Here is a 25,759-nt window from a genome sequence, read left to right as displayed (position 1 = left end):
GACCTTTTTCCTTTGCAGCTCTTAATATTCTTTCTTTATTCTGTATGTTTTGTGTTTTGATTATTATATGGTGAGGGGATTTTTTTTTTTGATTTAGTCTATTAGGTGTTCTGTATGCTTCTTGAACCTTCATAGGAATATCTTTCTTTAGGTTGGGAAAGTTTTCTTCTATTATTTTGTTGAATATATTTTCTGGACCTTTGAGCTGTAATTCTTCTCCTTCTTCTAACCCTATAATTCTTAGGTTTGGTCTTTTTATTGTGTCCCATATTTCCTGAATGTTTTGTGATGAGAATTTGTTGGATTTGCTATTTTCTTTGATCAGTGCATTTATTTTCTCTATGGTGTCTTCAGCAGCTGAGATGCTTTCTTCTATCTCTTGTATTCTGCTGGTTATGCTTGTTTCTGTAGTCTCTGTTCATTTACCTAGATTTTTCATATCCAGCTGGCCCTCGGTTTGTGTTTTCTTCATTACCTCCATTTCAGTTTTCAAGTCTTGAACTGTTTCCATTATCTCTTTGATTGTTTTTTCTTGGTTTCCTAGGGTATCTTTTCCGGATTTACTCATATCTTCAAACTTTTTGTTATTCTTCTCATCCATTTTGTTAAGGGAGTTTTTCATATCCTGTTTAAGGGAGTCTATCACTTTCATAATGTCAATTTTTTCTACATCTTCTGGATTAGGGTGTTCAGGTCTTCCTGTTGTATGTTCGCTAAGTTCTGGTGTTACCATGTTGTTTTTCAGATTGTTGGAGGAATTCTTGCATTGACGCGTGCCCATCTCTTCCTTCAAATGCTCTCAGGTGGATCTTCTGGTACAGGATCAGGGCCCCTTGCTGTCCAGGGACCTTGCAGACAAAAGGTCTAGTTTGGTGCCTGCAAGCTTAGTGAAACAAAGGAACTCCTGCCCGGTTGTACTCATCACCAGGTCCTGGCCCAAATACAGGCTGAGCTGGGGGTGGGGGGGTCTTATGTCCCCGGAGAAGGTACGGGGCGCCTGTGCAGAAGCTGGGATGGGATAGGAAGAGAGAGTCAGTAGCTGGGGAGAGAAGCCCCTGCAGAATGACCAGAAAGATTAGGGGGTTGAGGAATGTCGGCTCTCCATTTCTGGGGCAGAATGGGGCTTCTGCCACCAGTCCGGAACACACTCACCCCTCCGTTGGATATTCTGGTACAGGATCAGGACCCCTTGCTGGCCAGAGAGCTAGCAGACAAAACCTAGAATAGAACTTTTGAAAATCTCACAGAACTGTAAACTTTGAACATTGGGGTACCATCAATGCATGATGATTTTGTGAGATAAACAGAAAAGTAAAAGTGATTGAAAAGCATCACATGGTGAAGTGGAGGAAAGTAGGATCGAACTTCTATGTAGTGACTTCTATATACTTAGCATTACTTAGAAAATGTTTTGTATTATAATGTGCACTACTGACTGTAATGACTATCTGTGTTTTCTACAGAGGTCGACAGTCACACTCTATCTTCTCATGACAGTAGAGAGGACAGATGTTCCCCAGGCACATACGTGGTACTCATCAAGCAGAGTCCCAGTTTTTCCTTTTACCGGCTTTGAGATATCTGCTCCACTCTTAACCTTCCACCTCTTTTCTCCATTAGAATGATAATGTTGTATGTGCGAAATAAAATAGTGTTTATAACATGCATGCACAGACAATTCTAGGATTTTTTAAATTTATTTAAGAATTTTTTTAATGCATCTTATAATTTTATGAGCAATTCTTGGCCAGATTTAATTTGAGGGTGGTGAGATCTCTTAGAACTTTCTGTGCTTTTGTCATGGTATATGAATTTCCTGCATTTCACATAAGAAGTCAGTCAGATTGTACTCATACTCATATGTGTGTATGAGGGGGATTGGTGTGTACATGACTCTTCAACGATGGCAGTAATTAATACGAGCTCATGACAAGGACATTTCATTAGCAACAAGTGTGTTTATTAAACACTGACTAAGTAAAAGTTTTGTTTGAGAAATAGAGAAAAGTGATTTTTAAAGTTTGGTCCCGCAAAGGATCCATGAGGTATAAAGATTGATAGTTCAATTTCAAAAATAATCCTAATTTAAAATAACGCTTAATAATCTCTAATACAAAGAACTCCAAAGTGGAATCAGAGAAATTTAAAATTATTAAAGTAAACTGTAATATGACTTTCTTTGGTAGACCAGGAGGGCTACAAAGTTTGATATTTTGATCACATGTATAAAAGTTCCCCAGGGCTTAGGATAGGGTTCTTTGCATAAAGTGCTTGTGTAAGATGAGAACTTGAATTATGATCCCCAGCACCCATTTGAAAACCCCTCACTCCTGCAGTCTCAGTGCTAAGAAGCAGAGACAGATGGACCCCTGGGGTCTACTGGCAAGCCATTCTAGCTGAAACCCAGAGCCCCCAGGACCAGTGAAAGACACTGTCTCAGAAAATAAGATCCTACTGAGGAGTACATCACAATGTCAGCCTCTGACCTCAACACATCACCCTCACAGGAAAGCTCACCTGCTCCTGACACACATATACATCACACATCTCTGTCACACACACACACATATACCCACAGTTCCCCATTTCATTCACCAATATTTTCCATCATTTGAATAGGAGATTGATTTTATTATGTATTAATTATACAAAGGAACAGATTTTATTATAACGTTTGCATACACTCATGAAATGTGCTCTGATGATAGTCACATACACCTGGTAACCTTTCTAGGTTTCCTCTCTCCTTCCCTTTTTACACCCTAAGTACTCCCACTTCTGTGTCCACACACCTTCTCCCAAAATTATACACTTATAAAAAGGGGGGGATACTTGTCTTTTGGGTCTGACTTATTTTGTTTGGCACAATAATATTAAATTCCATCTAGTTTCATATAGACCACATGATTTGGTTCTTCTTTATGGCTAGTTAAAACTCTGGTGTGGATATATGCTACACTTTCTATATCTATGGAATGAATTTAAATGTAAGAGTCCTATTTTGATTTGGGCTTTCATAAAATTTGAAATATCTTTACAGGGTTGTTCAAAATTCTACTATTGTAAAACTCTTAGAAGAGAGATGTATATGCCTTTTTAGTGGTATATTTGGAAAAGAATGTCTTGGTACTTTCTCTTCTCTGTTATATTGTTATATTGTTTTTTGCTGATATTTTATCCCACTATACACACAGTCTATCTTTCAGTACATAAGACTTTCTCGTTGTGGAAAATTTGTTTAACTGTGCAAAGATGTGTTGCTGTTTTTTACCTGATTTGTAAAAGGCGCCTTATTGTTCTAATAAAAGCTAAACAGCCAATAGCAAGGGAAGAGCTATAGCAAGGGAAGAGCTATAGGTGGAACTTCTAGGCAGGGAGAATAAGTAGGAGGAGGAATTTAGGATGAGGTGGTGTCAAGGGAGAAGAGAAAAGAAAAGGAGACAGTGGGTAGATTGGCCAGATAGACAAACATGGAAGATGCAGCAAAGTCAGACTTACAGAATAAAGAAAGTTAAAAAGCCCTGAGACAAACCGTAGATGAACAAAAACAACTTAACATTAAAAAGCTAGTGGGGCAAAGCCTAAGCTAAAGCCAAGCATTCATAATTAATAATAAGTCCCCATGAGAAGCTGATAGGAGGCCCAAAGAAAATGCCAACTACACTTTCTCTTTGGACATATACCTTAAGAAGTTCTGTCAGTCCTTGCACATGATAGTATATTCTCAAACCTAAACATTATCCAGGTCTAGGTGGTGTGAGTAATTTAGAATTCCTCAAAATATTATATAGACTTTTGACTCCCATTTTATGGACTTTGAAGTATTCTATGATTCAAACTAAGTCAGCAGTGTTTCCTCAAAAAGGTTTTATGAAATTTCTGAAATGATAGATGATTTGTTGTTAACTTATCAACCAAGTGTGAATAATGGATTCTTCTTTTTGCTAATAAATATACTTTGCTTGCTCTCACCACCCGTGTGTGTGTGTGTGTGTGTGTGTGTGTGTGTGTGTGTGAAAGAGAGAGAGACATGTGCGTGCATATACAAATGATTTCGTAAGCTTCACTACTTTATGTTTTGCAAAATTAACTTTAGCTGTTACTTACCTTTGGGTGTTAGTGTGATTTTTTTCTTTTAACTATCATTCATATACATTTAATTTTTTGTATGGCATGATATATTGGTTTTACCTGTACCCGCATTATTAGATTGTAAATTCATTGAACAGAGGATCCCTGATTTGTTCAATCACTACTGCCCATGATACTTAGTACTTTGAATATGAATAAAACAGTTACGATAAGCAGGTAGTCAAGATGGTTTTGTGGTTTTTTTTCCAGATTTGGTGCATTTGACTTGTGTGTCTTCTAAAACAGCAAGAGAAGATTTAGAACCAGTAGTACAGAAATTGTTTACTCCATATACAGAAATGGAAGCAGGTAAGAAAATAGGGCAGTTGTGGTGGACAGTTAATGTAACATGATATTCCCCTTAGATATCTCAGGAACTGAACTGAGCCTGAATTAAAGTTCAGTATTTTAATTTTTTTATTCAGCAATTACTCCCACATATTTACTAAGGATTTTGAACATAGTCATTGCACAAAGAAAAGATGTGCAGTCTTTATTGTTAAGGGAAAGTACTCACACGTATAGACAAAAACCCCATAATTATCAAATGCACATTTATATGCATACATACTCACATGCCTGAGAAAGGGGAAGTACTGTTGGGAAATTTATTAATTAATTTTGGTAGTATTACAGGCACTTTTTCATAGCTATATTTCTTTTGCAGGATTTTTATGAAAAATATATAGTTCTTTATAAAATGTTTATTTAACTTTCAAAAGATTAAAATATTAATTGGCAAGTATATAAGTCCTGACTATAATTATCTTTAAAGTGCTATATGCCAAATACTTAGCTTTACAAATTGTATCTGTTTCTGACTCATAGTTAAAGAATACATTTCCACTTTGAACTTTTAAAATCACCTCACCCATAGTACGGTACACCTAGTAGCTCTGAGTGGAAAAAAATATTGCATATATAATATGTGAGTGATCAAAAATATAATGTGATAACTCTTCTTCATGTGTGTGAAGTAAAGGTCATTTTCATTAAAGCATTTTTGTGTTCTCTAGATCCCTTTCACTGTCTTCCCTTCTTACATTGCAGTGTTCTTTAAATGATACATTTATTCAGCCAGCCATTTGTTTTTATTCCTAGTGTTTATGTATTTCGGTCTCCTGTGTGTTGACTACTTTCTTAATGCAGAGATGATACAGAGTGAGATATAAACATTTACATATAAGACACAGTGTTCTATTTATACCTGCTAATGTCATTTCTTTTTGAAACCCCCAGTTGTATAAATTCTTTCAATCTGAAAAACTTCATTTGAGTTTAAATTTAGTCTATTTATGTATATTTTTCATTTGAATGTATTGTATGAATGTTTGAGTTACTGTTAAAATTTTGATTTCTAACTTATAATATATACAACCATATTCCTCAAACTAATGTAGAGTCTTCAGGCTTTAATTGCATCTGTATCTTGCTCATAACCAAGATTATCATTTTCATAGTGTCTCCGTTATAATTGCAGTTTATCACTGTGCCACACAATACACTTAACATATCATTATTCCTCACTTTTTAACTACATTTAATTTTCTGGTTTACAAAATCAAGCTGGCGGAAATTGCATGTTGGCTAACTAGCATCCACTAGCCATTTTAGATTTTTAAGATTAACCTTAATGGTTCAAGTGATCCCGGTTTGAAATGATGTATTGTTTGGAACCCCAGGGAAATTCTTTAGCAAGAACTATGCCAGAGGGGTCCTCAGGTGCACCGAGGCACTGCAGAGCTAGTTTGCACTGACACATAGGCCTTTTGATCATCAGGATGAGGTAGTGGTCATATTTTAATTAAAATGTCAGAACAAATACTGTTGGAGTTATTGAAAATGAATCACCAGATAAAGTGAGCACTGGGCCATGGCAGGTCAAAGAGGCAAAGTCACCTGCAGAAGAGAACTCAATTCATTTTCCTGCCTAAATGAGGGAGAAGCAACTTTGCGAGCAATATGAACTTTTCATACATTAAAACACATTCTTCTCTTGCAGAAGCTTGTATGTCTACAGGCTTTTATTGTCTTTTGGTTATTCGGCAATCATCTGAAACTTTGTGGTTTAGAGCATTGTCAATAATTTTGCTGAAACATGTAGCAGCAGAAGAATGCTGTGTGGCCTTGTTTGTTTCTCCATGGAGTTCAACATTCTCCATGGTGTTGTGCATTCTGAACCTTTATGAAAATTAGCCTCATCACCTTACAGGAAAGTTCGTTTCCTACAAAGGATGGTGTTCTCTTTACCACTATAAGACTGATTGACAGTGTGTGTTTGGGGGTGGCGGGCAGATTGTGGTAAGGTTCTGAAGACAGTACCTTATCTTTCTTACCTTTCAGGTTCATGAATAGCAGCCAGAAGTATTCAGACTGTCCTCTCCAAAGAAATCATTGTACTCATACCCACCCACCAGGCTCCTTTAAGCACATCAAATATCTCTAAATCTTTGTCTATGTTTTAGTCTAAAGAAATATCAGATGATTTATGCTTAATGAGCCTCATTCTATAGGTTAAAAAATCAGGTCATTTCTTACAATTCATTTTCTTGTGTAGGGTCTAGGTTATCCTTGTAAACATTGAGAGGTGATAAACTGAGTGCTATGCGGGTCTCACTGACAGAACTGTACTGATTTCTTATTTTACCCAGAAATAGAAGATTTTTCAATACAAGGTAAAGCCGGAATTTTGTTAGTACAGTATGTATAAATGTCTAGAATCTAGTATTATCATAGCATCATCTTCTTTTTATTTTTTTAACCCTCCAATCTGCCTGGTTTGTCGAGTTGCCTCATTTATTGTAATCATTTCTATCTCTAAGAGCAATGCTTCCTAAAAACAAATTCCCTTCACAGATGAGTGTGAATTTGGTGGCTTGTAAGGATATTAACTGTACCAGGAAAGCAAATGCCATATCTTAATTTCTGGTTTTTATTTCACTTTTATATTCCAGGGCTTATGCAGCTTAGCTAAATGATTTTACTTGTTTCCTGCCCATGGCATGTACCTAGAAACATATCTTGCTTTTATTTGGTTTGCCTTCACTGATTTTCTTTTCCCTCTTTATTCAGTACATACACTTGTTTAATTACCACAAAATCTTATTCTCTGTCACCTCTTACCTCCTTAGTCTAGCATGTCATCTAATTGATCTGATTGAAATGAGCTATTATTTAGTAGCTTTAGTAGTTTTAACTATTATTTGCTTCAGAGTGTATATTGTTTTTCCAGCGCTCGCTCTCTCTCTCTCTCTCTCTCTCTCTCTCTCTCTCTCTCTCTCTCTCTCTCTCTCTCTATTTCTATCTCTATCTCTCTGTCTGTCTCTCTCTCTCTCTCTCTACCTCCAGCTGACCTCCAAGAAAGATGAAGCAATTACATGTCTCTTTGAAGGTTCTAAGGTCAAAGCTTGATGGCTCCCTTGTATCCAGACCATTGATCTTCAGACTATGTCAATTTTCACTTTCAACAGAGTTGCTTGTTAAAGCCTTAACCTTTGTGAAATCTCTTTCCTAAAATCTGTTGAACTATTCATTTCAGCTGTCTTGTATTGAATGAAAGCTGTCCTCAAAGGCAGAGAACACTTATGAACTAGAAGATAGGTTCACCTAATATTTACCTAGATATGACCTGGGTCCTACTAAAGACCTTCCACACCTTAGCTCATTTTCCTGCTGTGGTGTTTGATGCCATTACACATAGATGGCATTTCCCCGCAGTGTTTGATACATGATGCAGAGGTTGTGTTTTTAAATAAATTCTCACAGTTTAGTGAAGCTAAACTCACTAGTCAGTTTAATAAAACTCAAATGAAATTAACTATGAAATACCGTTTTTTTACAGCTTTTGTTAATAAGTAGTTTTTGCTGTGTAATGTGTCTCTGCATGAATTAGTGGTCCCTCAGACTCAGATCTTAGCATCAGTATGAGATTCATTTCCTTGGGGCTGGAGAAAAGAATCAGTGGTTAAGAATTTCTGCTCTTCCTAAGAACCTGGCTTCAATTTCTAGTACCCACATGGCAGCTCACAACTGTCTCCAGTTCCTGAGGGATTTTTATGCCCTATTCTAGCTTCTGCATGCAAGTGGTGCACAGCCAAACTCCATTCAAACCACTACCTACCCACATAAAATAGACAATTATGATAAATTGAAGACTCCTTATAAGAGCACTTCTTTCATTCAGTTCCTTATCTTTTCACCCTAATAATTATGAATTATTCAGGGCAAATAAGAAAATATGGCATATAGCTCTTCCTACAGAAGACGTATTTAAAATTATATAAAATTTATTTATTCTGGGGCCTAGGGCATTCTTATTAATTGAATGATATATTTAGCTAAAATTGTTCTACATTGTTTACTAATTCAATAAGAACAGTAATTGAATAATTACAACTTTAACATTTTCTTGATGATTCACACAGTGTCTCACAGAGTTTCACTACTGTCATAAACATTCCTTATTACCATTATGCAGACTTTTGACTTTTTGGCAGAGTTGGGCTAGAGAAAACTATAATCGATACATGTGATAACAGCAGTTTTTTCTGTCTTCAACCAAAGAAATTTTAATTATAACATTTTAAAAGAAAAGAGGCAGAGGAATGATCATTACTATAATAAGAAATGAGCTGTAGGAATTGAGATTAACAAGATTGAACCTTTCTATAAACACTTTATATTTTCATTATGGAGAATATTACCAAAATGCATTCATAAATTATTTAGTGAATGTATTTTGTGTGCCAGGCCCGGTATTAGAAGAAAATGTTAAATACAGGGGAATCAGAACTAAGTCTACTCCATCTGTATGTCCCCAGATCTTATGTCATTGCCTGACATGCATAATGGATGCCTGCTGCTCAGAGAGAACTTGTACTCACAATGACATTTGACCTAGTGGCCTCATTTTTTTGCAAATTCCTTTTGTTGTTTGCCATTAATTTTGTGATCCAGTAACATAAAGCATTAGAGTGAGAGTTAGTATATATCATTTTAAATTCTGTATGTGTTATTTTAAGTAGTATTTTTAAAGCTATTATTCATATGCCATAAAATTTTCACATTTCAGGTGAAGCTCCAAGTTTTAAAAGCTATAGTCATAGAACTGTCTAAACAGCTGTAGAAACAACTGTAAAACACTTCTGATTCTGCCCTCTGCCAAAAAATTTTCATATCCATAAATAGCCACCTGACCTTTGTCCCCAACCCCCTTCCCTGACCTCTAAAGTACCCATTAATTCCTATCTCTATTTGCTATGCTTTTGTTTATTCTGAATAATATCAGTTTATATGATTGTCATCTTATATGTATATACTATTAAGTTACTATATAGCATTAAGTTGTTTTTCTATCTGAAACATGATTTATGTTATCTTTTCACTTAGGGGAGATAAATTAAGGGTGGCTAGGATTGTAAGAACTTTAATATTTTGTTGCATCCATCCATTCATTCATTTTTGTGTGCATCTGTAGGCATTGGTCAGAGAACAATTCAGGAATTGTTTCTCTCCTTCCATCATGTGAGTCCCACACATGATGGCACACCAGTCTTCAGGCATAGTAACCAGGGTCTTAACCTGCTGAGCCATCTTGCTAACCTTTGAGAATAATTTCTAAAATCTACCTTCTTCTGGACTGAAAAGATTTCATTGTGTGAAATGCCATATTTCACCTTAGAGTTTGTGTTTTCACATTCAGTAATTGCTTATTTATTTATTTTTGTATTGAGAAAAGCAAGAAAAAAAAAACAAGTTTCCACCTCCTCCCAGCCTCCCATTTCCCTCCCCCTCCTCCCACCCTTCTCCCCCTCCTCCCACTCCTCTCCCCCTCCCTCTCCAGTCCAAAGAGCAGTCAGGGTTCCCTGCCCTGTGGTAAGTCCTAGGTCCTCCCCCCTCCGTCCATATCTAGGAAGGTGAACATCCAAACTGGCTAGGCTCCCACAAAGCCAGCACATTGCGTACAATCAAAACCCCGTGCCATTGTTCTTGGCTTCTCATCAGCCCTCATTGTTCACCATTTTCAGAGAGGGGCATTTTATACTCATAACAGGAACAGTTCATCAGGATGAAGTCTCAATCCTGAATATCTATGCCCCTAATATAAAAGCACCCACATACAAAAAAGAAACATTGCTAAAACTCAAGGCAGCCATCAAACCGCACACACTAATAGTAGGAGACTTTAACACTCCTCTCTCACCAATGGACAGGTCAATCAGACAGAAACCTAACAGAGAAATAAGAGAATTAATGGAGGTAATGAATCAAATGGACTTAACAGACATCTATAGAACATTCCACCCAAATAGGAAAGAATATACCTTCTTCTCTGCAGCTCATGGAACTTTCTCAAAAATCGACCACATAGTCGGTAACAAAGCAAACATCCACAGTTACAAAAAAATATTTGTAACCACCTGTGTCTTATCAGATCACCATGGATTAAAGTTAGAATTCAACAACAATGCTACCCGCAGAAAGCCTACAAACTCAGGGAAACTGAACAGTCAACTACTGAACCATACCTGGATTAAGGAAGAAATAAAGAAAGAAATTAAAGTCTTCCTGGAATTCAATGAAAATAAAGAAACAACATACTCAAACTTATGGGACACTATGAAAGCAGGCCTAAGAGGAAAGTTCATAGCACTAAGTGCCCACTTAAAGAAAACAGAGAAAGCTCACATTGGAGACTTAACAGCCCACCTGAAAGCTCTAGAAAAAAAAGAAGCAGACTCACCTAGGAGGAGTAGAAGACTGGAAATAATCAAACTGAGGGCTGAAATCAACAAAATAGAAACACAGAAAACAATCCATAGAATCAATGAAACAAAAAGCTGGTTCCTGGAGAAAATCAACAAGATTGACAAACCCCTATCCAAACTAATCAAACGGCAGAGAGCGAATTTGCAAATTAATAAGATCAGAAATGAAAAGGGGGACATAACCACAGACACAGAGGAAATTCAGAGAATCATTAGATCTTACTACAAAAGCCTATATGCCACAAAACTGGAAAATGTAAAGGAAATGGACACTTTTTTAGATAAATACCATATACCAAAGTTAAACCAGGACCAGGTGAACAATCTAAATAGACCTGTTAGTCACGAAGAATTAGAAGCGGTTATCAAAAACCTCCCTACCAAAAAAAGCCCAGGATCAGATGGTTTCAATGTGGAATTCTATCAGAACTTCCAAGAAGAGCTAATACCTATACTCCTTAATGTATTTTACAGTATAGAAACAGAAGAGTCATTATCAAATTCCTTTTATGAAGCTACAGTTACTCTGATACCAAAACCGCACAAAGACTCAACCAAGAAAGAGAATTATAGACCAATCTCACTCATGAACATCGATGCAAAAAGCCTCATCAAAATACTGGCAAACTGAATCCAAGAACACATCAGAAAAATTATCCATTATGATCAAGTAGGCTTCATCCCAGGGATGCAGGGCTGGTTAAACATATGAAAATCTATCAATGTAATCCATCATATAAATAAACTGAAAGAAAAAAATCATATGATCATTTCATTAGATGCTGAAAAAGCATTTGACAAAATTCAACATCCCTTTATGATAAAAGTCTTGGAAAGATTAGAGATACAAGGGTCATACCGAAATATAATAAAAGCTATATACAGCAAGCTGACAGCTAACATCAAATTAAATGGAGAGAAACTCAAAGCCATCCCACTAAACTCAGGAACACGACAAGGCTGTCCACTCTCACCATACCTCTTCAATATAGTGCTTGAAGTTCTAGCAATAGCAATAAGACAACATAAGGGGATCAAGGGGATTCGAATTGGAAAGGAAGATGTGAAACTTTCGTTATTTGCAGTAATTGCTTATTTATAAAAATATTTTCTATAAAGTCTAATCATGACTTTGTTCGTATTTGGCCATATAGTATAATAAATTATGATTTTCAATTTGATAAAATTTATTTTTACTTCCAGAAAATGAACATATTGAAAAGCCAAGGATTCTATGGGCACTGTATTTCAATATGAGAGATTCATCAGATATCAGCAGAGATTGTTATAATGATTTACCATCCAACGTTTATGTGTGCTCTGGCCCAGACTGTGATCTAGGAAATGATAATGCAGTCAAACAGGTACGGCATGGCATTTCTTAGTTTTGTATTAAAAAAATTGATATACTGGGATAAGTGAGTGGTTTTTATCCTCCTGGGTAGAGGGGAAAGAAAGTAGTAAAACATCTTTCTTTTTCATTTAATAATCATTGGCTTTTTGTCTGTGAACTACATTGCTACCTTAAATACTCTATCAACTGTTTTACCTCCTTAAATTGTATAAGGAATTATAAAGGCTTATTTATGAGAACTACTTTGAGAATAAATAATGAAAATTTTAGAAATATATATTGCTAAAATGAATTTGAAATGCCAATATTCTTAAATATTGCTTCTAATAATTATTGGATTATTGGTGCATATTTAAAAAAAAAATGTTGTTCTCCAGGAGCCTAAGCCATTTCCAGGAAGGTTAGAACAAGCAAAGTATGTAAGATTTTTTTTCTTTTTCTTTTTGTTTTTTTTTTTTTTTCTTTTTCATGACAGGGTTTCTTTATGTAGCTTTGCAACCTGTCCTGGAACTCACTCTGTAGAACAGGGTGGCCTCAAACTCACAGAAATCCACCTGCCTCTGCCTCCTGAGTTTTGGGATTAAAGGTGTTCGCCACCAACGCCCGACATATGTAAGATAATTTTACAATGGTCTCATGCATTTCTTAATCTTGGAGAGAATGAGTAATGTAATTTTACGTAATGAACATAACACCATTAATGTTTTGACTCAAGCCAGTGCCTCCAAAGCTGCTGTTATAGTTGCCAAAAAGTATGTTAAATCCATGTGGACAATTCTAGGTAGAACGGTGAAGAAGGGCACACTTATTTTAGATGCCAAAGGTACACTCTGATTCCAGTAAGCAGAAGATTCTTAGGACATATTTTAAAAACCCCCTTTTTACCTTGATAGGAAGAAAAGAAGAGAAGGCATGCTTTTAGGCAAATGTGGAAACTTTTGTCAGGTCCTTTTGGTACTTTCATCATTTAATCAACAAGTCAATAATTTAATGATTTTTAGTAAATTTTGTTCTTCGCAATTCCATGTATGTACTTTGTGTGTTCTAAATACTCTTTTACCCATTCCTATTTCCTTGCCAACCATATCAGTAATCTCCCCCTACACACACACACACACACACACACACAGAGAGAGAGAGAGAGAGAGAGAGAGAGAGAGAGAGAGAGAGAGAGAGAGAGAGACTGACTGACAGACAGACTGACAGACACCCTACAAATCTCTTTCCCTGTTTACCAGCTTTGGTTTTGTTTAATGCCTCCATACAGTTTAATTAAGGCCAAGTATGTAACCGTAATTTCAAAACTAACCTTGAGGACCTGAACTAATTAGTATGCAATGGGTTACTCTGCCTCCCCAGTCCTAGAATCTATTGGTTACCAAAATATATGCAGTAAGTGTAGATCACCTTCAGTCCCATCTCCTTCTCTGTACCTGGCAGTTATGAGGGTCTAGCTTCTGTGAACACAGCTGTTATGAATTCATGGTTGCCATGGCTATATCTTTCTTACTTAAAAGATGGTATTTCATGTCTTCTTTCCACCCCCTTGTCAGCAGTTTCCTGAGTTTTATGGAATGTGTGTATGTGGGTGGGGGTGACTCTAAGACCACAGAAGACATGAATTCAATTATATTCTCACCAGTAGCAGCGATCTTTTAGTACCAAGTAGTTTTATTGAATCCTTAAAATACCCTTTCGTCACAGCAATAATGTATGAATAGTGATGCAGCCTTTTGCTATAATTTTATAAGTCATCATTAGAGCCTAATATTGGTCTTTGAAAATTATGCTAGACCCTGAGCAATGTCACACAAACAGGGAATTACATCTCGTACCCATAGCTTAAGATTTGCATTTATGTCTTAAGCTAATAATGTTGTTTTTACTTAGTGACCCATTTTTCTTGAAAGAAGAAAATTTTCAAAAACCCTTTATCTAATTAACTTTGGTTAGGCTGGTATTTTTTCTGAGTAAACAAAACATTGTTTAAACCAAAATAGGAGAATTTTAAAGTAAAGATTTATAATACAAGTGCTTTTATATATATACTGTATACTAGAAGATTACAGTTAAAAGGCAATTTTTCAACACAGTAGTTTGCTTCACAGAAAGGTAACTTTCATGGGTTATATGAAATATAATGAAGAAAACAGCATTAATGTTTAAATACTCACTAACATGTTATATCTTATATCCACTTGAGGAAAAGTATGCTTTCTTTAAAGAGCATCAGTAATATTTATACATTGCCAATTTATTTGGATAAATTAAGCTCTAATTCCAGTATATCATCATGTGATTATATGAGTTACCTATTGCCAACTTCTGTTTTCTAATTAAGGAAAGTATTCATGAAAGCTCTCAGAATATTATCTTGGCTTTGCCTATATAAATTACACAGGCTCCTGCAGTGTTGTAATATATTTCTTTTTCAACTAAAATTCTACATTTTAGCTTTTGGAAATTTTGTTCCTTTCTTTACTTCATATTGCAAAGAGATTGAATATGTGAATCTGACTCTCTTGTATGCATATGTGACAGCTTATGATTCTAAGATGCACTGATGACTTACTAATAATACTTCTGGATCTGACTTTAGAAGCCTCCAGTTCAGTATGCGTAGATCTTAAGTGTTCTAACTACAAATATCCAAAATGATATCTGTGGTTGGTTTTATTTTTAAGTAACATAAAAAGTATTTCGAATCATTATGGCATTTTCAAACAAAACTTAATTGTTGTCACTCTGAGTTTGAGCCTTTTTCCTTAATATACTTTCCAAATTCAAGTGAAAGCATGTTTTATTTCATTTGATTTTGGTAACCATTGTACTATGTATGCCAAGATGTCACTATATATACATACACACACACACACACACACACACACACACACACACACACATATCCAACTAAATGGTTAAATTTTTTAAGTATATACATAGGAAATGTTCTGTTACAAAATATGTGTACACTTGAAGCCTACCTAAAAATCAAATTACTTTCAAATCCATATTAAATTAAAACAAATGGCTATGTGGGGTAAAGGTGCTTGCCATAAAAGCCTGACAACCAGAGCTCAAATCCCATAACCCAAGGTAGATGGAGAAAACCAATTCTGGGAAGTTGTCTTCTGGCCTCTACATATGTACAGTGGCACATGTATACACACACGCGCGCGCACACACACACATACACACACACTAAAAATAAATAGTTCAAATCAACTTTAAATGTTTCTATGATTCTGTCATTACCCTTCCACCAAACTCCCAGAATAGTGAAGGTCAATATTTAGGTTGTTCAGCCTGTGTCCTCCTCATTGCAACTTCTCAGCTCTGCCATTAAAGAGAAAACGCAGATATAGATAATAGGTAAACTAATGAGAATTGTGTTCCAATAAATCTTTATTTAAAAAAAATCAAGAGGTAGTCTGGGTTGGTCCCTTGGGCCATAGATGGTCAAGTTTTGACCAAACAGATAAAGCAAGAGATATTCTGGGTTGGACCTTACGGCCATAGGTGATTAACTTTTGGCCAAATAGATGACCTTGCATATGTATTACAGAAAAGAGAGAAGCAGTATAGGAAATCAGTATGTTCTTTAACACCTTAAAATGACTCTTCCTCACCAGTTGCCAAAAATAAAAGCCCCCTATCATGATACAAAGCTTTAACTAACAGTAAGGTGGATTATTGCAACTTGCCACATCTATTATATTTATTATTAGTATCATGTTTGCTATTTTATTCTCTTACCTTGTCCTACTAAACTCAACCACATGTACTGGTTAAAACGTAATTACATAAATTTTTAAAGATGTGATTTTTTTTTATATAATGTCACAAATGTACATACATTTGAAGCTGATGTTCAAAAATTAATTTGTCCTTTCATCCTTGTCTAGGCAGAAACACTCTTCCAGCAAATCTGCCCAAATGAGGACTTCTGTCCAGCCCCACCAAATCCTGAAGATATTGTCTTTGATGGAGACAGTTCACAACAAGAAGCATCAGAATCCACTGTTATATCAGAGACCAACTCGGAGACTCCCAAGGGAAATACAGACCTGGGATACCCAGAGGAGCCCTCTAAGTAGTGGATATGCATTAGACTTACTATCCTAATTTGAGAATTCTTGGCTTCATAGTCCTGATGGATGGAGTATATGAAAACTTAGAAAGCAACAACTAGTAGGCAAAATTACAAAACGAAATGAGTCCTAGAAATCTAAAGGGCAATTTTCTTCAAAGAAAGCATTTCTGGGAAAATAAAACACTTATAAAGCACATTGACTTGCCTATTTGAAGATAACAAACCTGTGAGATTAGCATTCCTGGGAATGTAGCTATGATGTTAAAGGGATCCTATGCATTGTAAGTAATTATGTGGTATTCACATAAATTTGCCACATCTGGAGAATCAGCTCTCATACTTATTTTGTTTATTTGAATTATATTTTCATTCTGGGTATGATATAACAGATAAGAGCATATGTAAATACAATAGAGTAAAGCTAAACTATCATAATCTGGCCAGAAGCCTATATTTGGAGTAAAAGTTGGTTTTATTTTATATGTTAAAAACTGAAAATGTTAATACTAAGGTGTTTAGATGATTTGCTAATCATGATTTGTTAGTAAGTAGTGACTTTGGTGTAATATTATACACACTGGCTAAAGTTTAAAGATGAAACGTAAGAATAGAAGCATACATTTGGATAAGATCAGTGATCCTTCATGATTCTACTAAGTCAGAGTAACGGAAGCACTAACCTTGTTCACAGAACTAATTTGGTCATGGCTATGCAACTTAAAATATTGGGCAGCTTGTTTAACTTCTTCAGTTTCTGCAGATTTAAAGAGGACTACTGTGCCTAGTGTGTCAGAATAGTTATGAAGCACCATCCTTAGAGTGGCTCCTCTGGAAACACACTGTTTGGAACTTTCCCATTGGTTGACCTGTGGGTAAATATCAAACCAACCTCACGATCACAGTGTTACATGTATTGCGCTAAATTTTTAAAATGCAGCCTGGTGGTGGTGGCACACACCTTTAATCCCAGGACTCGTGAGGCAGAGTGATTGTGAGGATCTCTGTGAGTTCAAGCCCAGCCTGGTCTACAAAAGCTAGTTCCAGGACAGCTAGAACTGTTACACAGAGAAACCCTGTCTCAAAAAACCAAAAAAGAAAAGAAAAAAAATTAAATGCAAGTCTGTTTCCTAAACTCATTAGTAGCAAGTGGATTGGTAGTTTTTAAAGACTTTAAAGTTTTTAAAGTCTTAGAAATATTTTATAAATTCATATTCCTCTTCTGGCAACTAAATATAAGATCATGGAAAACTAAACAGAATCTGGCAGTTAATATACTGTAATACACTCTTTACATGAAAACATGAGGGCTATACAATGGCAGCAAACTTATTTGCAATGCCTGTATTTAAATTTCTCTGAGCTCTGATGGTCTACTTTCTTTGAGCAATAGTTTGGACCTAGAACTGCCTGTAAATAAATAAACAATAAATAAACCCAGTTTCCTGTCAGGGAGCCATGGCTCCAGTGAACAGCACAGAGTTCTTCATGTGCAGCTGGTTCCTGGCCTGGCCAGGTTTCAGAGAAGATCTCAAAGGAAACTCCCAGCAGAGAGTCTTGATAAACAGAAAAATCCAAGGACTGTTGCTCTTGCTGACCCCTTCAGATTGAATTGGATTGAGAACAACAGGGAAAGCGTCCCAGACTCCCAGACTGCTCTTCTCAGGCTGCCTGCACTCCCGCTGTACAGCCCTCTCCTCTGTAGTACCCCTTCCCTTTTGTAATGCCACACAAATCAGGGACAGATTCACATTATGACCTACTTTGTCACAAAGCTTCAGCTCTTCAGTCAGCTGTTGTTTCCTGAAGCCCAACCAGGGCATGCACTAAATGCCAAGTACATACCTGTACTGCACCAGGTATTGGTCCTGCCTCTCCATGCCAGCAATAGAAAAGTTTCTCTTAGATGAGAGTATTAAGTTGGAATACAATCACAGTAAAGTTGCACCAATAAAAATGTTCTACTTTGTTATAATATCTAGAGTTAAGGATTCCTAAATACAGCATGCACATTTATCTAAGGAGACAGGCTCTTAGATAGGCTAAGAGTAAATAGAAACCTCTGGACACTGCAGCTATGTAAATTGTTGAGCAACTGTGTTATGCTTTCATGGCCTAGCTCATACTGTATCTTTTTCCATTCCTTTGATGACATCAAAACCAATTGCTCTTCCTGGCCATTTACTAAATATATTGTTGAAATGCTTAAAGCTCCTTAAATACCATGAAACTTTTTTAAAATTGTGGACAATTCTGCCTATTTCCTGTCACCTCAGAATGCAATACGAAACATTTTAAGAGCTTTTTCTTGTTTTCTTAATTACTGCAAGGAAATACTTGATTTTACGGTTTGAAGTTCCAAACAATACCAACAACAAACATTAAGATAGTGTTGTAAAACCGTAAATCTAAAGTCATATGAAGAAAATTGTTGTTTTACATAATGCAGATGTTTCAGTAATTTCAAATTTGAAAGTTGCTGTAATCAAAGAATTTATACTTGTATGTTCAAAATATTTAAATATGCATGCCTGTTTCTTAGTAACCAAAAATCCTATCATTAATTTAAGTGATTGATATCAGATCCAATAACTAATCCTATGTTGCTTTTGTATATTTTTTCTAATTGGTGTGCCTGCCCAAGAAAACATAAATAATAGATGTCACTTTCTATTTTTCTATAGTAAAATGGCCACCACGTCATGGGTAACTTATAGAATAGTGAAAATTTCTAAAATAATATCAATTATAAAGTTGATTGTTGACAATTATTAATTTCTGACAAGATTGTTTCTAGATTGTTTCTGTCTTCAATTTTGTTTTCTAGTTCCTAAATAGTAGCAATCATTTAAAGAAATTTAAACCATTTTCTTGCAAATTACTTATACACTGTTATTGGTATTAAATAATTTGTCTTTTGCTCAGTAAACTTTCTTATATGTATTTGAAAAAGCATGAATATATAATTGCATACTGTAACAGGGAGTTTTCAGAGGAAATAAAGACTTTCAATGCCTTTCCACTGTAATGGCCTATTTCTTCATGCTTGAATTTTGTATATAGGGTTAGAGATGCACCTCAGTGGTAGAGACTTTGTTTAGCAAAGTCTACCTACTAGAACTTTTAGGAGTAGATAGCCTGTTCTATCGCACTTCCACTCCTCATCCAAGGTTCCCTTAGCTTATAGTCAACTCTGCATGTGTTTGATTATAACTTAATAAGGATTCTTTAATAGGAGACTGACTTAATGTATATTGATTGGTATAAAATACTAATCCCAAAAACAACTTTTAAAAATATATAAGTGTTGGATGGTGGTTGCACACCACTTTAATTCCAGCACTCAGGAGGCAGAGGCAGGTGGATCTCTGAGTTTGAGGACAGCCTGGTCCACAGAGTGAGTTCCAGGACAGCTGGGGCTACACAGAGAAACACTGTCTCAAAAAACATGTGTGCGTGTGTATGCCAATAACTGAAAGGTTGTCTTGGATCTGGGTTACTTTTCTGCTCTTTTACTGCTATTAAATAATTGTCAGCTATGTGTTTTGTTTAATTTGCAGGCTTCTACCTACCCACAGTGGTAAATTAGTATGACAGACTACCAAACTGAGTGGCTTTGGTTTACTTAGCAAAATATTCTAGATACCAATATTAATGTCACTATCAAGCAAAAGTCGATAGTAGTTTATCCTGAGATCACTGTTACGGAGGCTGTGAGGCATACATAAGCTATGGCTTTACAGTACGTTGATCACCTACAGCCTGCTTTCACATCTTAGGAGATCCAAAATGGTTTTTCATGTTTGGTGATGAAAACTGGAAATACTTGATTCTCTTACAGCTTATTTGCAGTAGGAAAAATTATTGCTTCTGTTCTTTGTATGCAGAAATAATTCATTAAGCTATGGTTTTTCTTGAACGAAATAATCAAAGATTACTGATATTTTCTGTCAATTCCAAGTAGTTCATGAAGTTCCTCAGAACATATAGAAAAGCTAATCTAACCAGAACTCTTGCAAAACAAGCAATTTTATCTGTGAGATTATTAATAAATCAAGTCTTTGAAAGCTAAGGTTGATTGAATTTTTAAACAAGTGGCTGTGTATCCTTCAATCACCTTGTTGCTCATAGAGTATTAAGACTCTTTTAAGAAATCCTGTGATATGTTCGAATTCTCTTTAATTATAGCTGTTTAGGACACCAAACAGTTTAACAGTGGGCTTTCCGAGTCACATTTTGAAGGCCATGTTCTTCCCATTAATGCAGTTTTGCTATGGACTCCAGTGAGAAATTCCTCCTCTGTGAGTTACTGTGTCTCCTCTATCTGGTGATGAGGATTCAGGATTCATTTGATAGGCCATCAGTCATTAGAACTTGAATCCTAGGAGACTGTAGAGTCTTTTTGCCGATCTCTCTAAGATTTATTCTGGTAATTCCTATCAGTGCTAATAGGACTTGCTCCTGTAGATCTTCTTTCTATAAAGTGGACAATCGAACCCTAAAAGAAAATTAGCTAGTGATATACACTGTCACGGATCAAGAAGTAGCACCGAGTAGCTCTACTCTAGATTTTCCTGTGTGGTGGGAAAGCGTCAGTGTCAGCAGATTGTTGATAGAACCTGAAAGGCTCTTGATTTTCTATTTCCGTTTTAATACATAATAGAAACTTCCTCTTCTAAGAACTACCAATATAAGTTTTTCTCATACAAGAGAAAACTTTTTTCGATTTTGTTTGTTGGTTGGTTATTGCTTGTTTGTTTTTGTTGTTTTAAGCAGTATCTCACAACATATCTCTAGATGGTCTAGAACTTACTATTTACACAAGATTGGCCTCAAACTCACAGATCACCTGCCTCTGCCTCTTCAGTGCTGGGATTAAAGGTGTGCACTACCACATCTGGCAAGAGTAAACGCTCAAATTAATATTTTGAGAAGTTCATACATGAGTACTATATGTCACTTCTGATTCCTCCTAATGCTATGTCTCTGTCCACTCTCAAAATCAGGACATCTTTAATTATTGTTACATATACACACTGCACAACCTACAGAGCCCATTTAGTGTTGCTTATATGTGCTAGCTTGGACCACTTGGGACTGCCTAACCTATCAGAAAGCTCATGCCCACAGAAAACCAATAAATGCCTTCTCATCACTCATTGATAGCCTGTAGCTCTCTATGTAGGAGTGGAACCTTGTGAAATTTACACATTCAGTGTTGGCATGTCAACATAAATATTGGCACAAAAGTGAGTGCGGACACATGGGGAAGTTGGAGGGAGGGGTCACTGCTCTCTAGAAGTGGGACCTGGAGAGAATGGAGTTGATAAATGGGGTGGGCCAGTCTTCTGCACCAATTTTATTCAGAGCATCAGACAATTTATACACTGAGCATAAAGAGAAAACTCATGAATAATGTTCTCGTGGGTTCAAGTTGTGTACAGTTGCAAGGGCAAGCAACACATGGCAAAAACATGTTTTCCTAGAGACGCATATAAAGGGTAGTTTAAACATTAAATAGAACAGCAAGTAATAATGAGTAATCTGAAGTATAACAAACTCCTGGTCGCTTAACCTGGAAGGAGCAAAAAAACAGTCTAAGAACAATTCCATGTTTTGAAGACCTTATAGTGTTCTCACAAGACCCTATTCCTGAACCATGTTCCAACAGGGACCAAGTGGTAGACAGATATGGTCAAAATGTACTGTTTAAATCTATGGAATTTTCAAAGAATTAAAAATTGTTCTGGAAACGTTGAACAATTTTTTTTTAATTTTTTATTGAGAAAAAGAGGGGAAAAAAAAGTCTCCGCCTTTTCCCAGCCTCCCATTTCCCTCCCCCTCCTCCCACCCTTCTCCCCCTCCCCCAACTCCTCTCCCCCTCCCTCTCCAGTCCAAAGAGCAGTCAGGGTTCCCAGCCCTGTGGTAAGTCCTAGGTCCTCCCCTCTCCGTCCATTCCTAGGAAGGTGAACATCCAAACTGGTTGGCTCCCACAAAGCCAGAACATGAAGTAGGACCAAAACCCCTTGCCATTGTCCTTGGCTTCTCATCAGCCCTCATTGTTTGCCATGTTCAGAGAGACCGGTTTTATCCCATGCATTTTCAGTCACTAGCTGGCCTTGGTGAGCTCCCAATAGATCAGCCGCACTGTCTCAGTGGGTGGGTGCACCCCTCATGGTCCTGACTTCCTTGCTCATGTTCTCCCTCCTGCTCCTCATTGGGACCTTGGGAATTCAGTCCAGTGCTCCAGTGTGGGTCTCTGTCTCTATCTCCATCCATCACCAGATGAAGGTTCTATGGTGATGTGCAAGATATTCGTCAGTATTGCTGTAGGATAGGGTCATTTCAGATTCCCTATCCTCAGCTGCCCAAGGAACTAACTGGGGACATCGCCTAGTGCTCCTGAGAGCCACTCTATGTTCAAGTCTCTTGCCAACCCTAAGGTGGCTCCCTTAACTAAGAATTGTGCTTCCCTGCTCCTCTATCCAGCCTTCCTTTATCCCAATCATCCTGTTTCCCCAAGTTCCCCCCATTCTCCCCTTCTCACTTTTCTCTCCCCATCTCCGCTTACTCCCATCCCAACCACCCCCAAGATCCCATTTTTTTCCCAGGCAATTTTGTCTACTTCCCATAGCCAGGAGGATAACTGTTTTTCTTTGGGTTCACCTTCTTATTTAGCTTCTTTATGATCACCAATTATAGACTCCTTGACCTTTATTTATGGCTAGAAACCAATTATGAGTGACTACATCCCATGTTCATCTTTTTGGGTCTGGGTTACCTCACTCAGGATAGTGTTTTCTATTTCCATCCATTTGCATGCAAATTTCGAGAAGTCATTGTTTTTTACCGCAGCATAGTACTCCAATGTGTATATATTCCACACGTTCTTAATCCATTCTTCCATTGAAGGGCATCTAGGTTGTTTCCAGGTTCTGGCTATTACAAATAATGCTGCTATGAACATAGTTGAACAAATGCTTTTGTCATATGATAGGGCATCTCTTGGGTATATTCCCAAGAGTGGTATTGCTGGGTCCAGGGGTAGGTTGATCCCGAATTTCCTGAGAAACCGCCACACTGCTTTCCAAAGTGGTTGCACAAGTTTGCATTCCCACCAGCAATGGATGAGGGTACCCCTTCCTCCACAACCGTTCCAGCAAAGGCTATCATTGGTGTTTTTAATTTTAGCCATTCTGACAGGTGTAAGATGATATCTCAAAGTTGTTTTGATTTGCATTTCCCTGATCGCTAAGGAGGTTGAGCATGACCTTAAGTATCTTTTGGCCATTTGAATTTCTTCTGTTGAGAATTCTCTGTTCAGTTCAGTGCCCCATTTTTTCAATTGGGTTAATTAGCATTTTAAAGTCGAGTTTCTTGAGTTCTCTATGTATTTTGGAGATCAGACCTTTGTCTGTTGCGGGGTTGGTGAAGATCTCCTCCCAGTCAGTAGGTTGCCTTTTTGTCTTAGTGACAGTGTCCTTTGCTTTACAGAAGCTTCTCAGTTTTAGTAGGTCCCATTTATTCAATGTTGCCCTTAATGTCTGTGCTGCTGGGGTTATATATAGGAAGCGATCGCCTGTGCCCATCTGTTGTAGGGTACTTCCCACTTTCTCTTCTATCAGGTTCAGTGTGTTCGGACTGATATTGAGGTCTTTGATATTTTTGGACTTGAGTTTTGTGCATGGTGATAGATATGGGTCTATTTTCATTCTTCTACAGGTTGACATCCAGTTGTGCCAGCACCATTTGTTGAAGATGCTTTCTTTCTTCCATTGTATACTTTTAGCTCCTTTGTTGAAAATCAGCTGTTCATAGGTTTGTGGGTTAAAATCCGGGTCTTCTATATGATTCCATTGGTCGACTTCTCTCTTTTTATGCCAGTACCACACACTGTTTTCATTACTGTAGCTCTATAATAGAGTTTGAAGTCAGAGATGGTAATACCTCCAGACAATCCTTTATTGTATAAGATTGCTTTGGCTATCCTGGGTTTTTTTTTTTTCATATAAAGTTGATTATTGTCATCTCCAGATCTGTGAAGAATTTTGATGGGATCTTGATGGGGATTGCATTGAATCTATAAATTGCCTTTGGTAGAATTGCCATTTTTACTATGTTGATCCTCCCAATCCAAGAGCAAGGGAGGCCCATCCATTTTTTGGTATCCTCTTCAATTTCTTTCTTCAATGCCTTAAAGTTCTTGTCAAATAGATCTTTCACTTTCTTGGTCAGAGTTACCCCAAGATATTTTATGCTGTTTGTGGCTATCGTGAAAGGTGAAGCTTCTCTGATTTCTCTCTCTGCTTCCATATCCTTTGTGTATAAGAGGGCGACTGATTTTTTTGGAGTTGATCTTGTATCCTGCGACATTTTAAAGGTGTTTATCAGCTGTAAAATTTCTTTGGTGGAGTTTTGGGGGTTGCTTATGTACACTATCATATCATCTGCAAATAACGAAAGTTTCACTTCTTCCTTTCCAATTCGAATACCCTTGATCCCATTATGTTGTCTTATTGCTATTCCTAGAACTTCAAGCACTATATTGAGGAGGTATGGCGAGAGTGGACAGCCATGTCGTGTTCCTGAGTTAAGCGGGATGGCTTTGAGTTTCTCTCCGTTTAATTTGATGTTAGCTGTTGGCTTGCTGTAAATAGCTTTTTTTTTATATTTAGGTACGACCCTTGTATCCCTAATCTCTCCAAGACCTTTATCATAAAGGGATGTTGAATTTTGTCAAATGCTTTTTCAGCATCTAATGAAATGATCATATGTTTTTTTTCTTTCAGTTTATTTATATGATGGATTACATTGATAGATTTTCATATGTTTAACCAGCCCTGCATCTCTGGGATGAAGCCTACTTGATCATGATGGATAATTTTTCTAATGTGTTCTTGTATTTGGTTTGCCAGTATTTTATTGAGGATTTTTGCATCGATATTCATGAGTGAGATTGGCCTGTAATTCTCTTTCTTGGTTGGCTCTTTGTGTGGTTTTGGTATCAGAGTAACTGTAGCTTCATAAAAGGAATTTGATAATGACTCTTCTGTTTCTATATTGTGAAATACATTAAGGAGTATAGGTATCAGGTCTTCTTGGAAGTTCTGGTAGAATTCCGCATTGAAACCATCTGGTCATGGGCTTTTTTGGTAGGGAGGTTTTTGATAACCGCTTCTAATTCTTTGCGACTAACAGGTCTATTTAGATTGTTCACCTGGTCCTGGTTTAACTTTGGTATATGGTATTTATCTAAAAAAGTGTCCATTTCTTTTACATTTTCCAATTTTGTGGCATACAGGCTTTTGTATTGAGATCTAATGATTCTCTCAATTTCCTCTGTGTCCGTGGTTATGTCCTCCTTTTCATTTCTGATCTTATTAATTTGCATATTCTCTCTCTGATGTTTGATTAGTT

General features: G+C 36.7%; 1 protein-coding gene across 1 annotated transcript in view; it reads left to right on the top strand.

Annotated features, from left to right (window-relative positions):
- LOC121441090 (rab proteins geranylgeranyltransferase component A 1-like) overlaps positions 1–19,370 on the top strand; it is a 37,428-nt gene extending 18,058 nt beyond the window's left edge. The window contains exons 3-5 of the mRNA XM_041642220.1: positions 4,342–4,440; positions 12,102–12,262; positions 16,158–19,370. Of these exons, the coding sequence (XP_041498154.1) occupies positions 4,342–4,440; positions 12,102–12,262; positions 16,158–16,349 (452 nt within the window). The 3' untranslated portion in view covers positions 16,350–19,370. The remainder of the gene's footprint in view (positions 1–4,341; positions 4,441–12,101; positions 12,263–16,157) is intronic.
- Positions 19,371–25,759: the final 6,389 nt, after the last annotated feature.

The sequence above is a fragment of the Microtus oregoni genome, unplaced genomic scaffold (assembly GCF_018167655.1).
Source record: "Microtus oregoni isolate MIOR12 unplaced genomic scaffold, Mior012 000073F_002, whole genome shotgun sequence".
Lineage (NCBI taxonomy): Eukaryota > Metazoa > Chordata > Mammalia > Rodentia > Cricetidae > Microtus > Microtus oregoni.
This window is presented reverse-complemented; position numbering and strand designations above follow the sequence as displayed.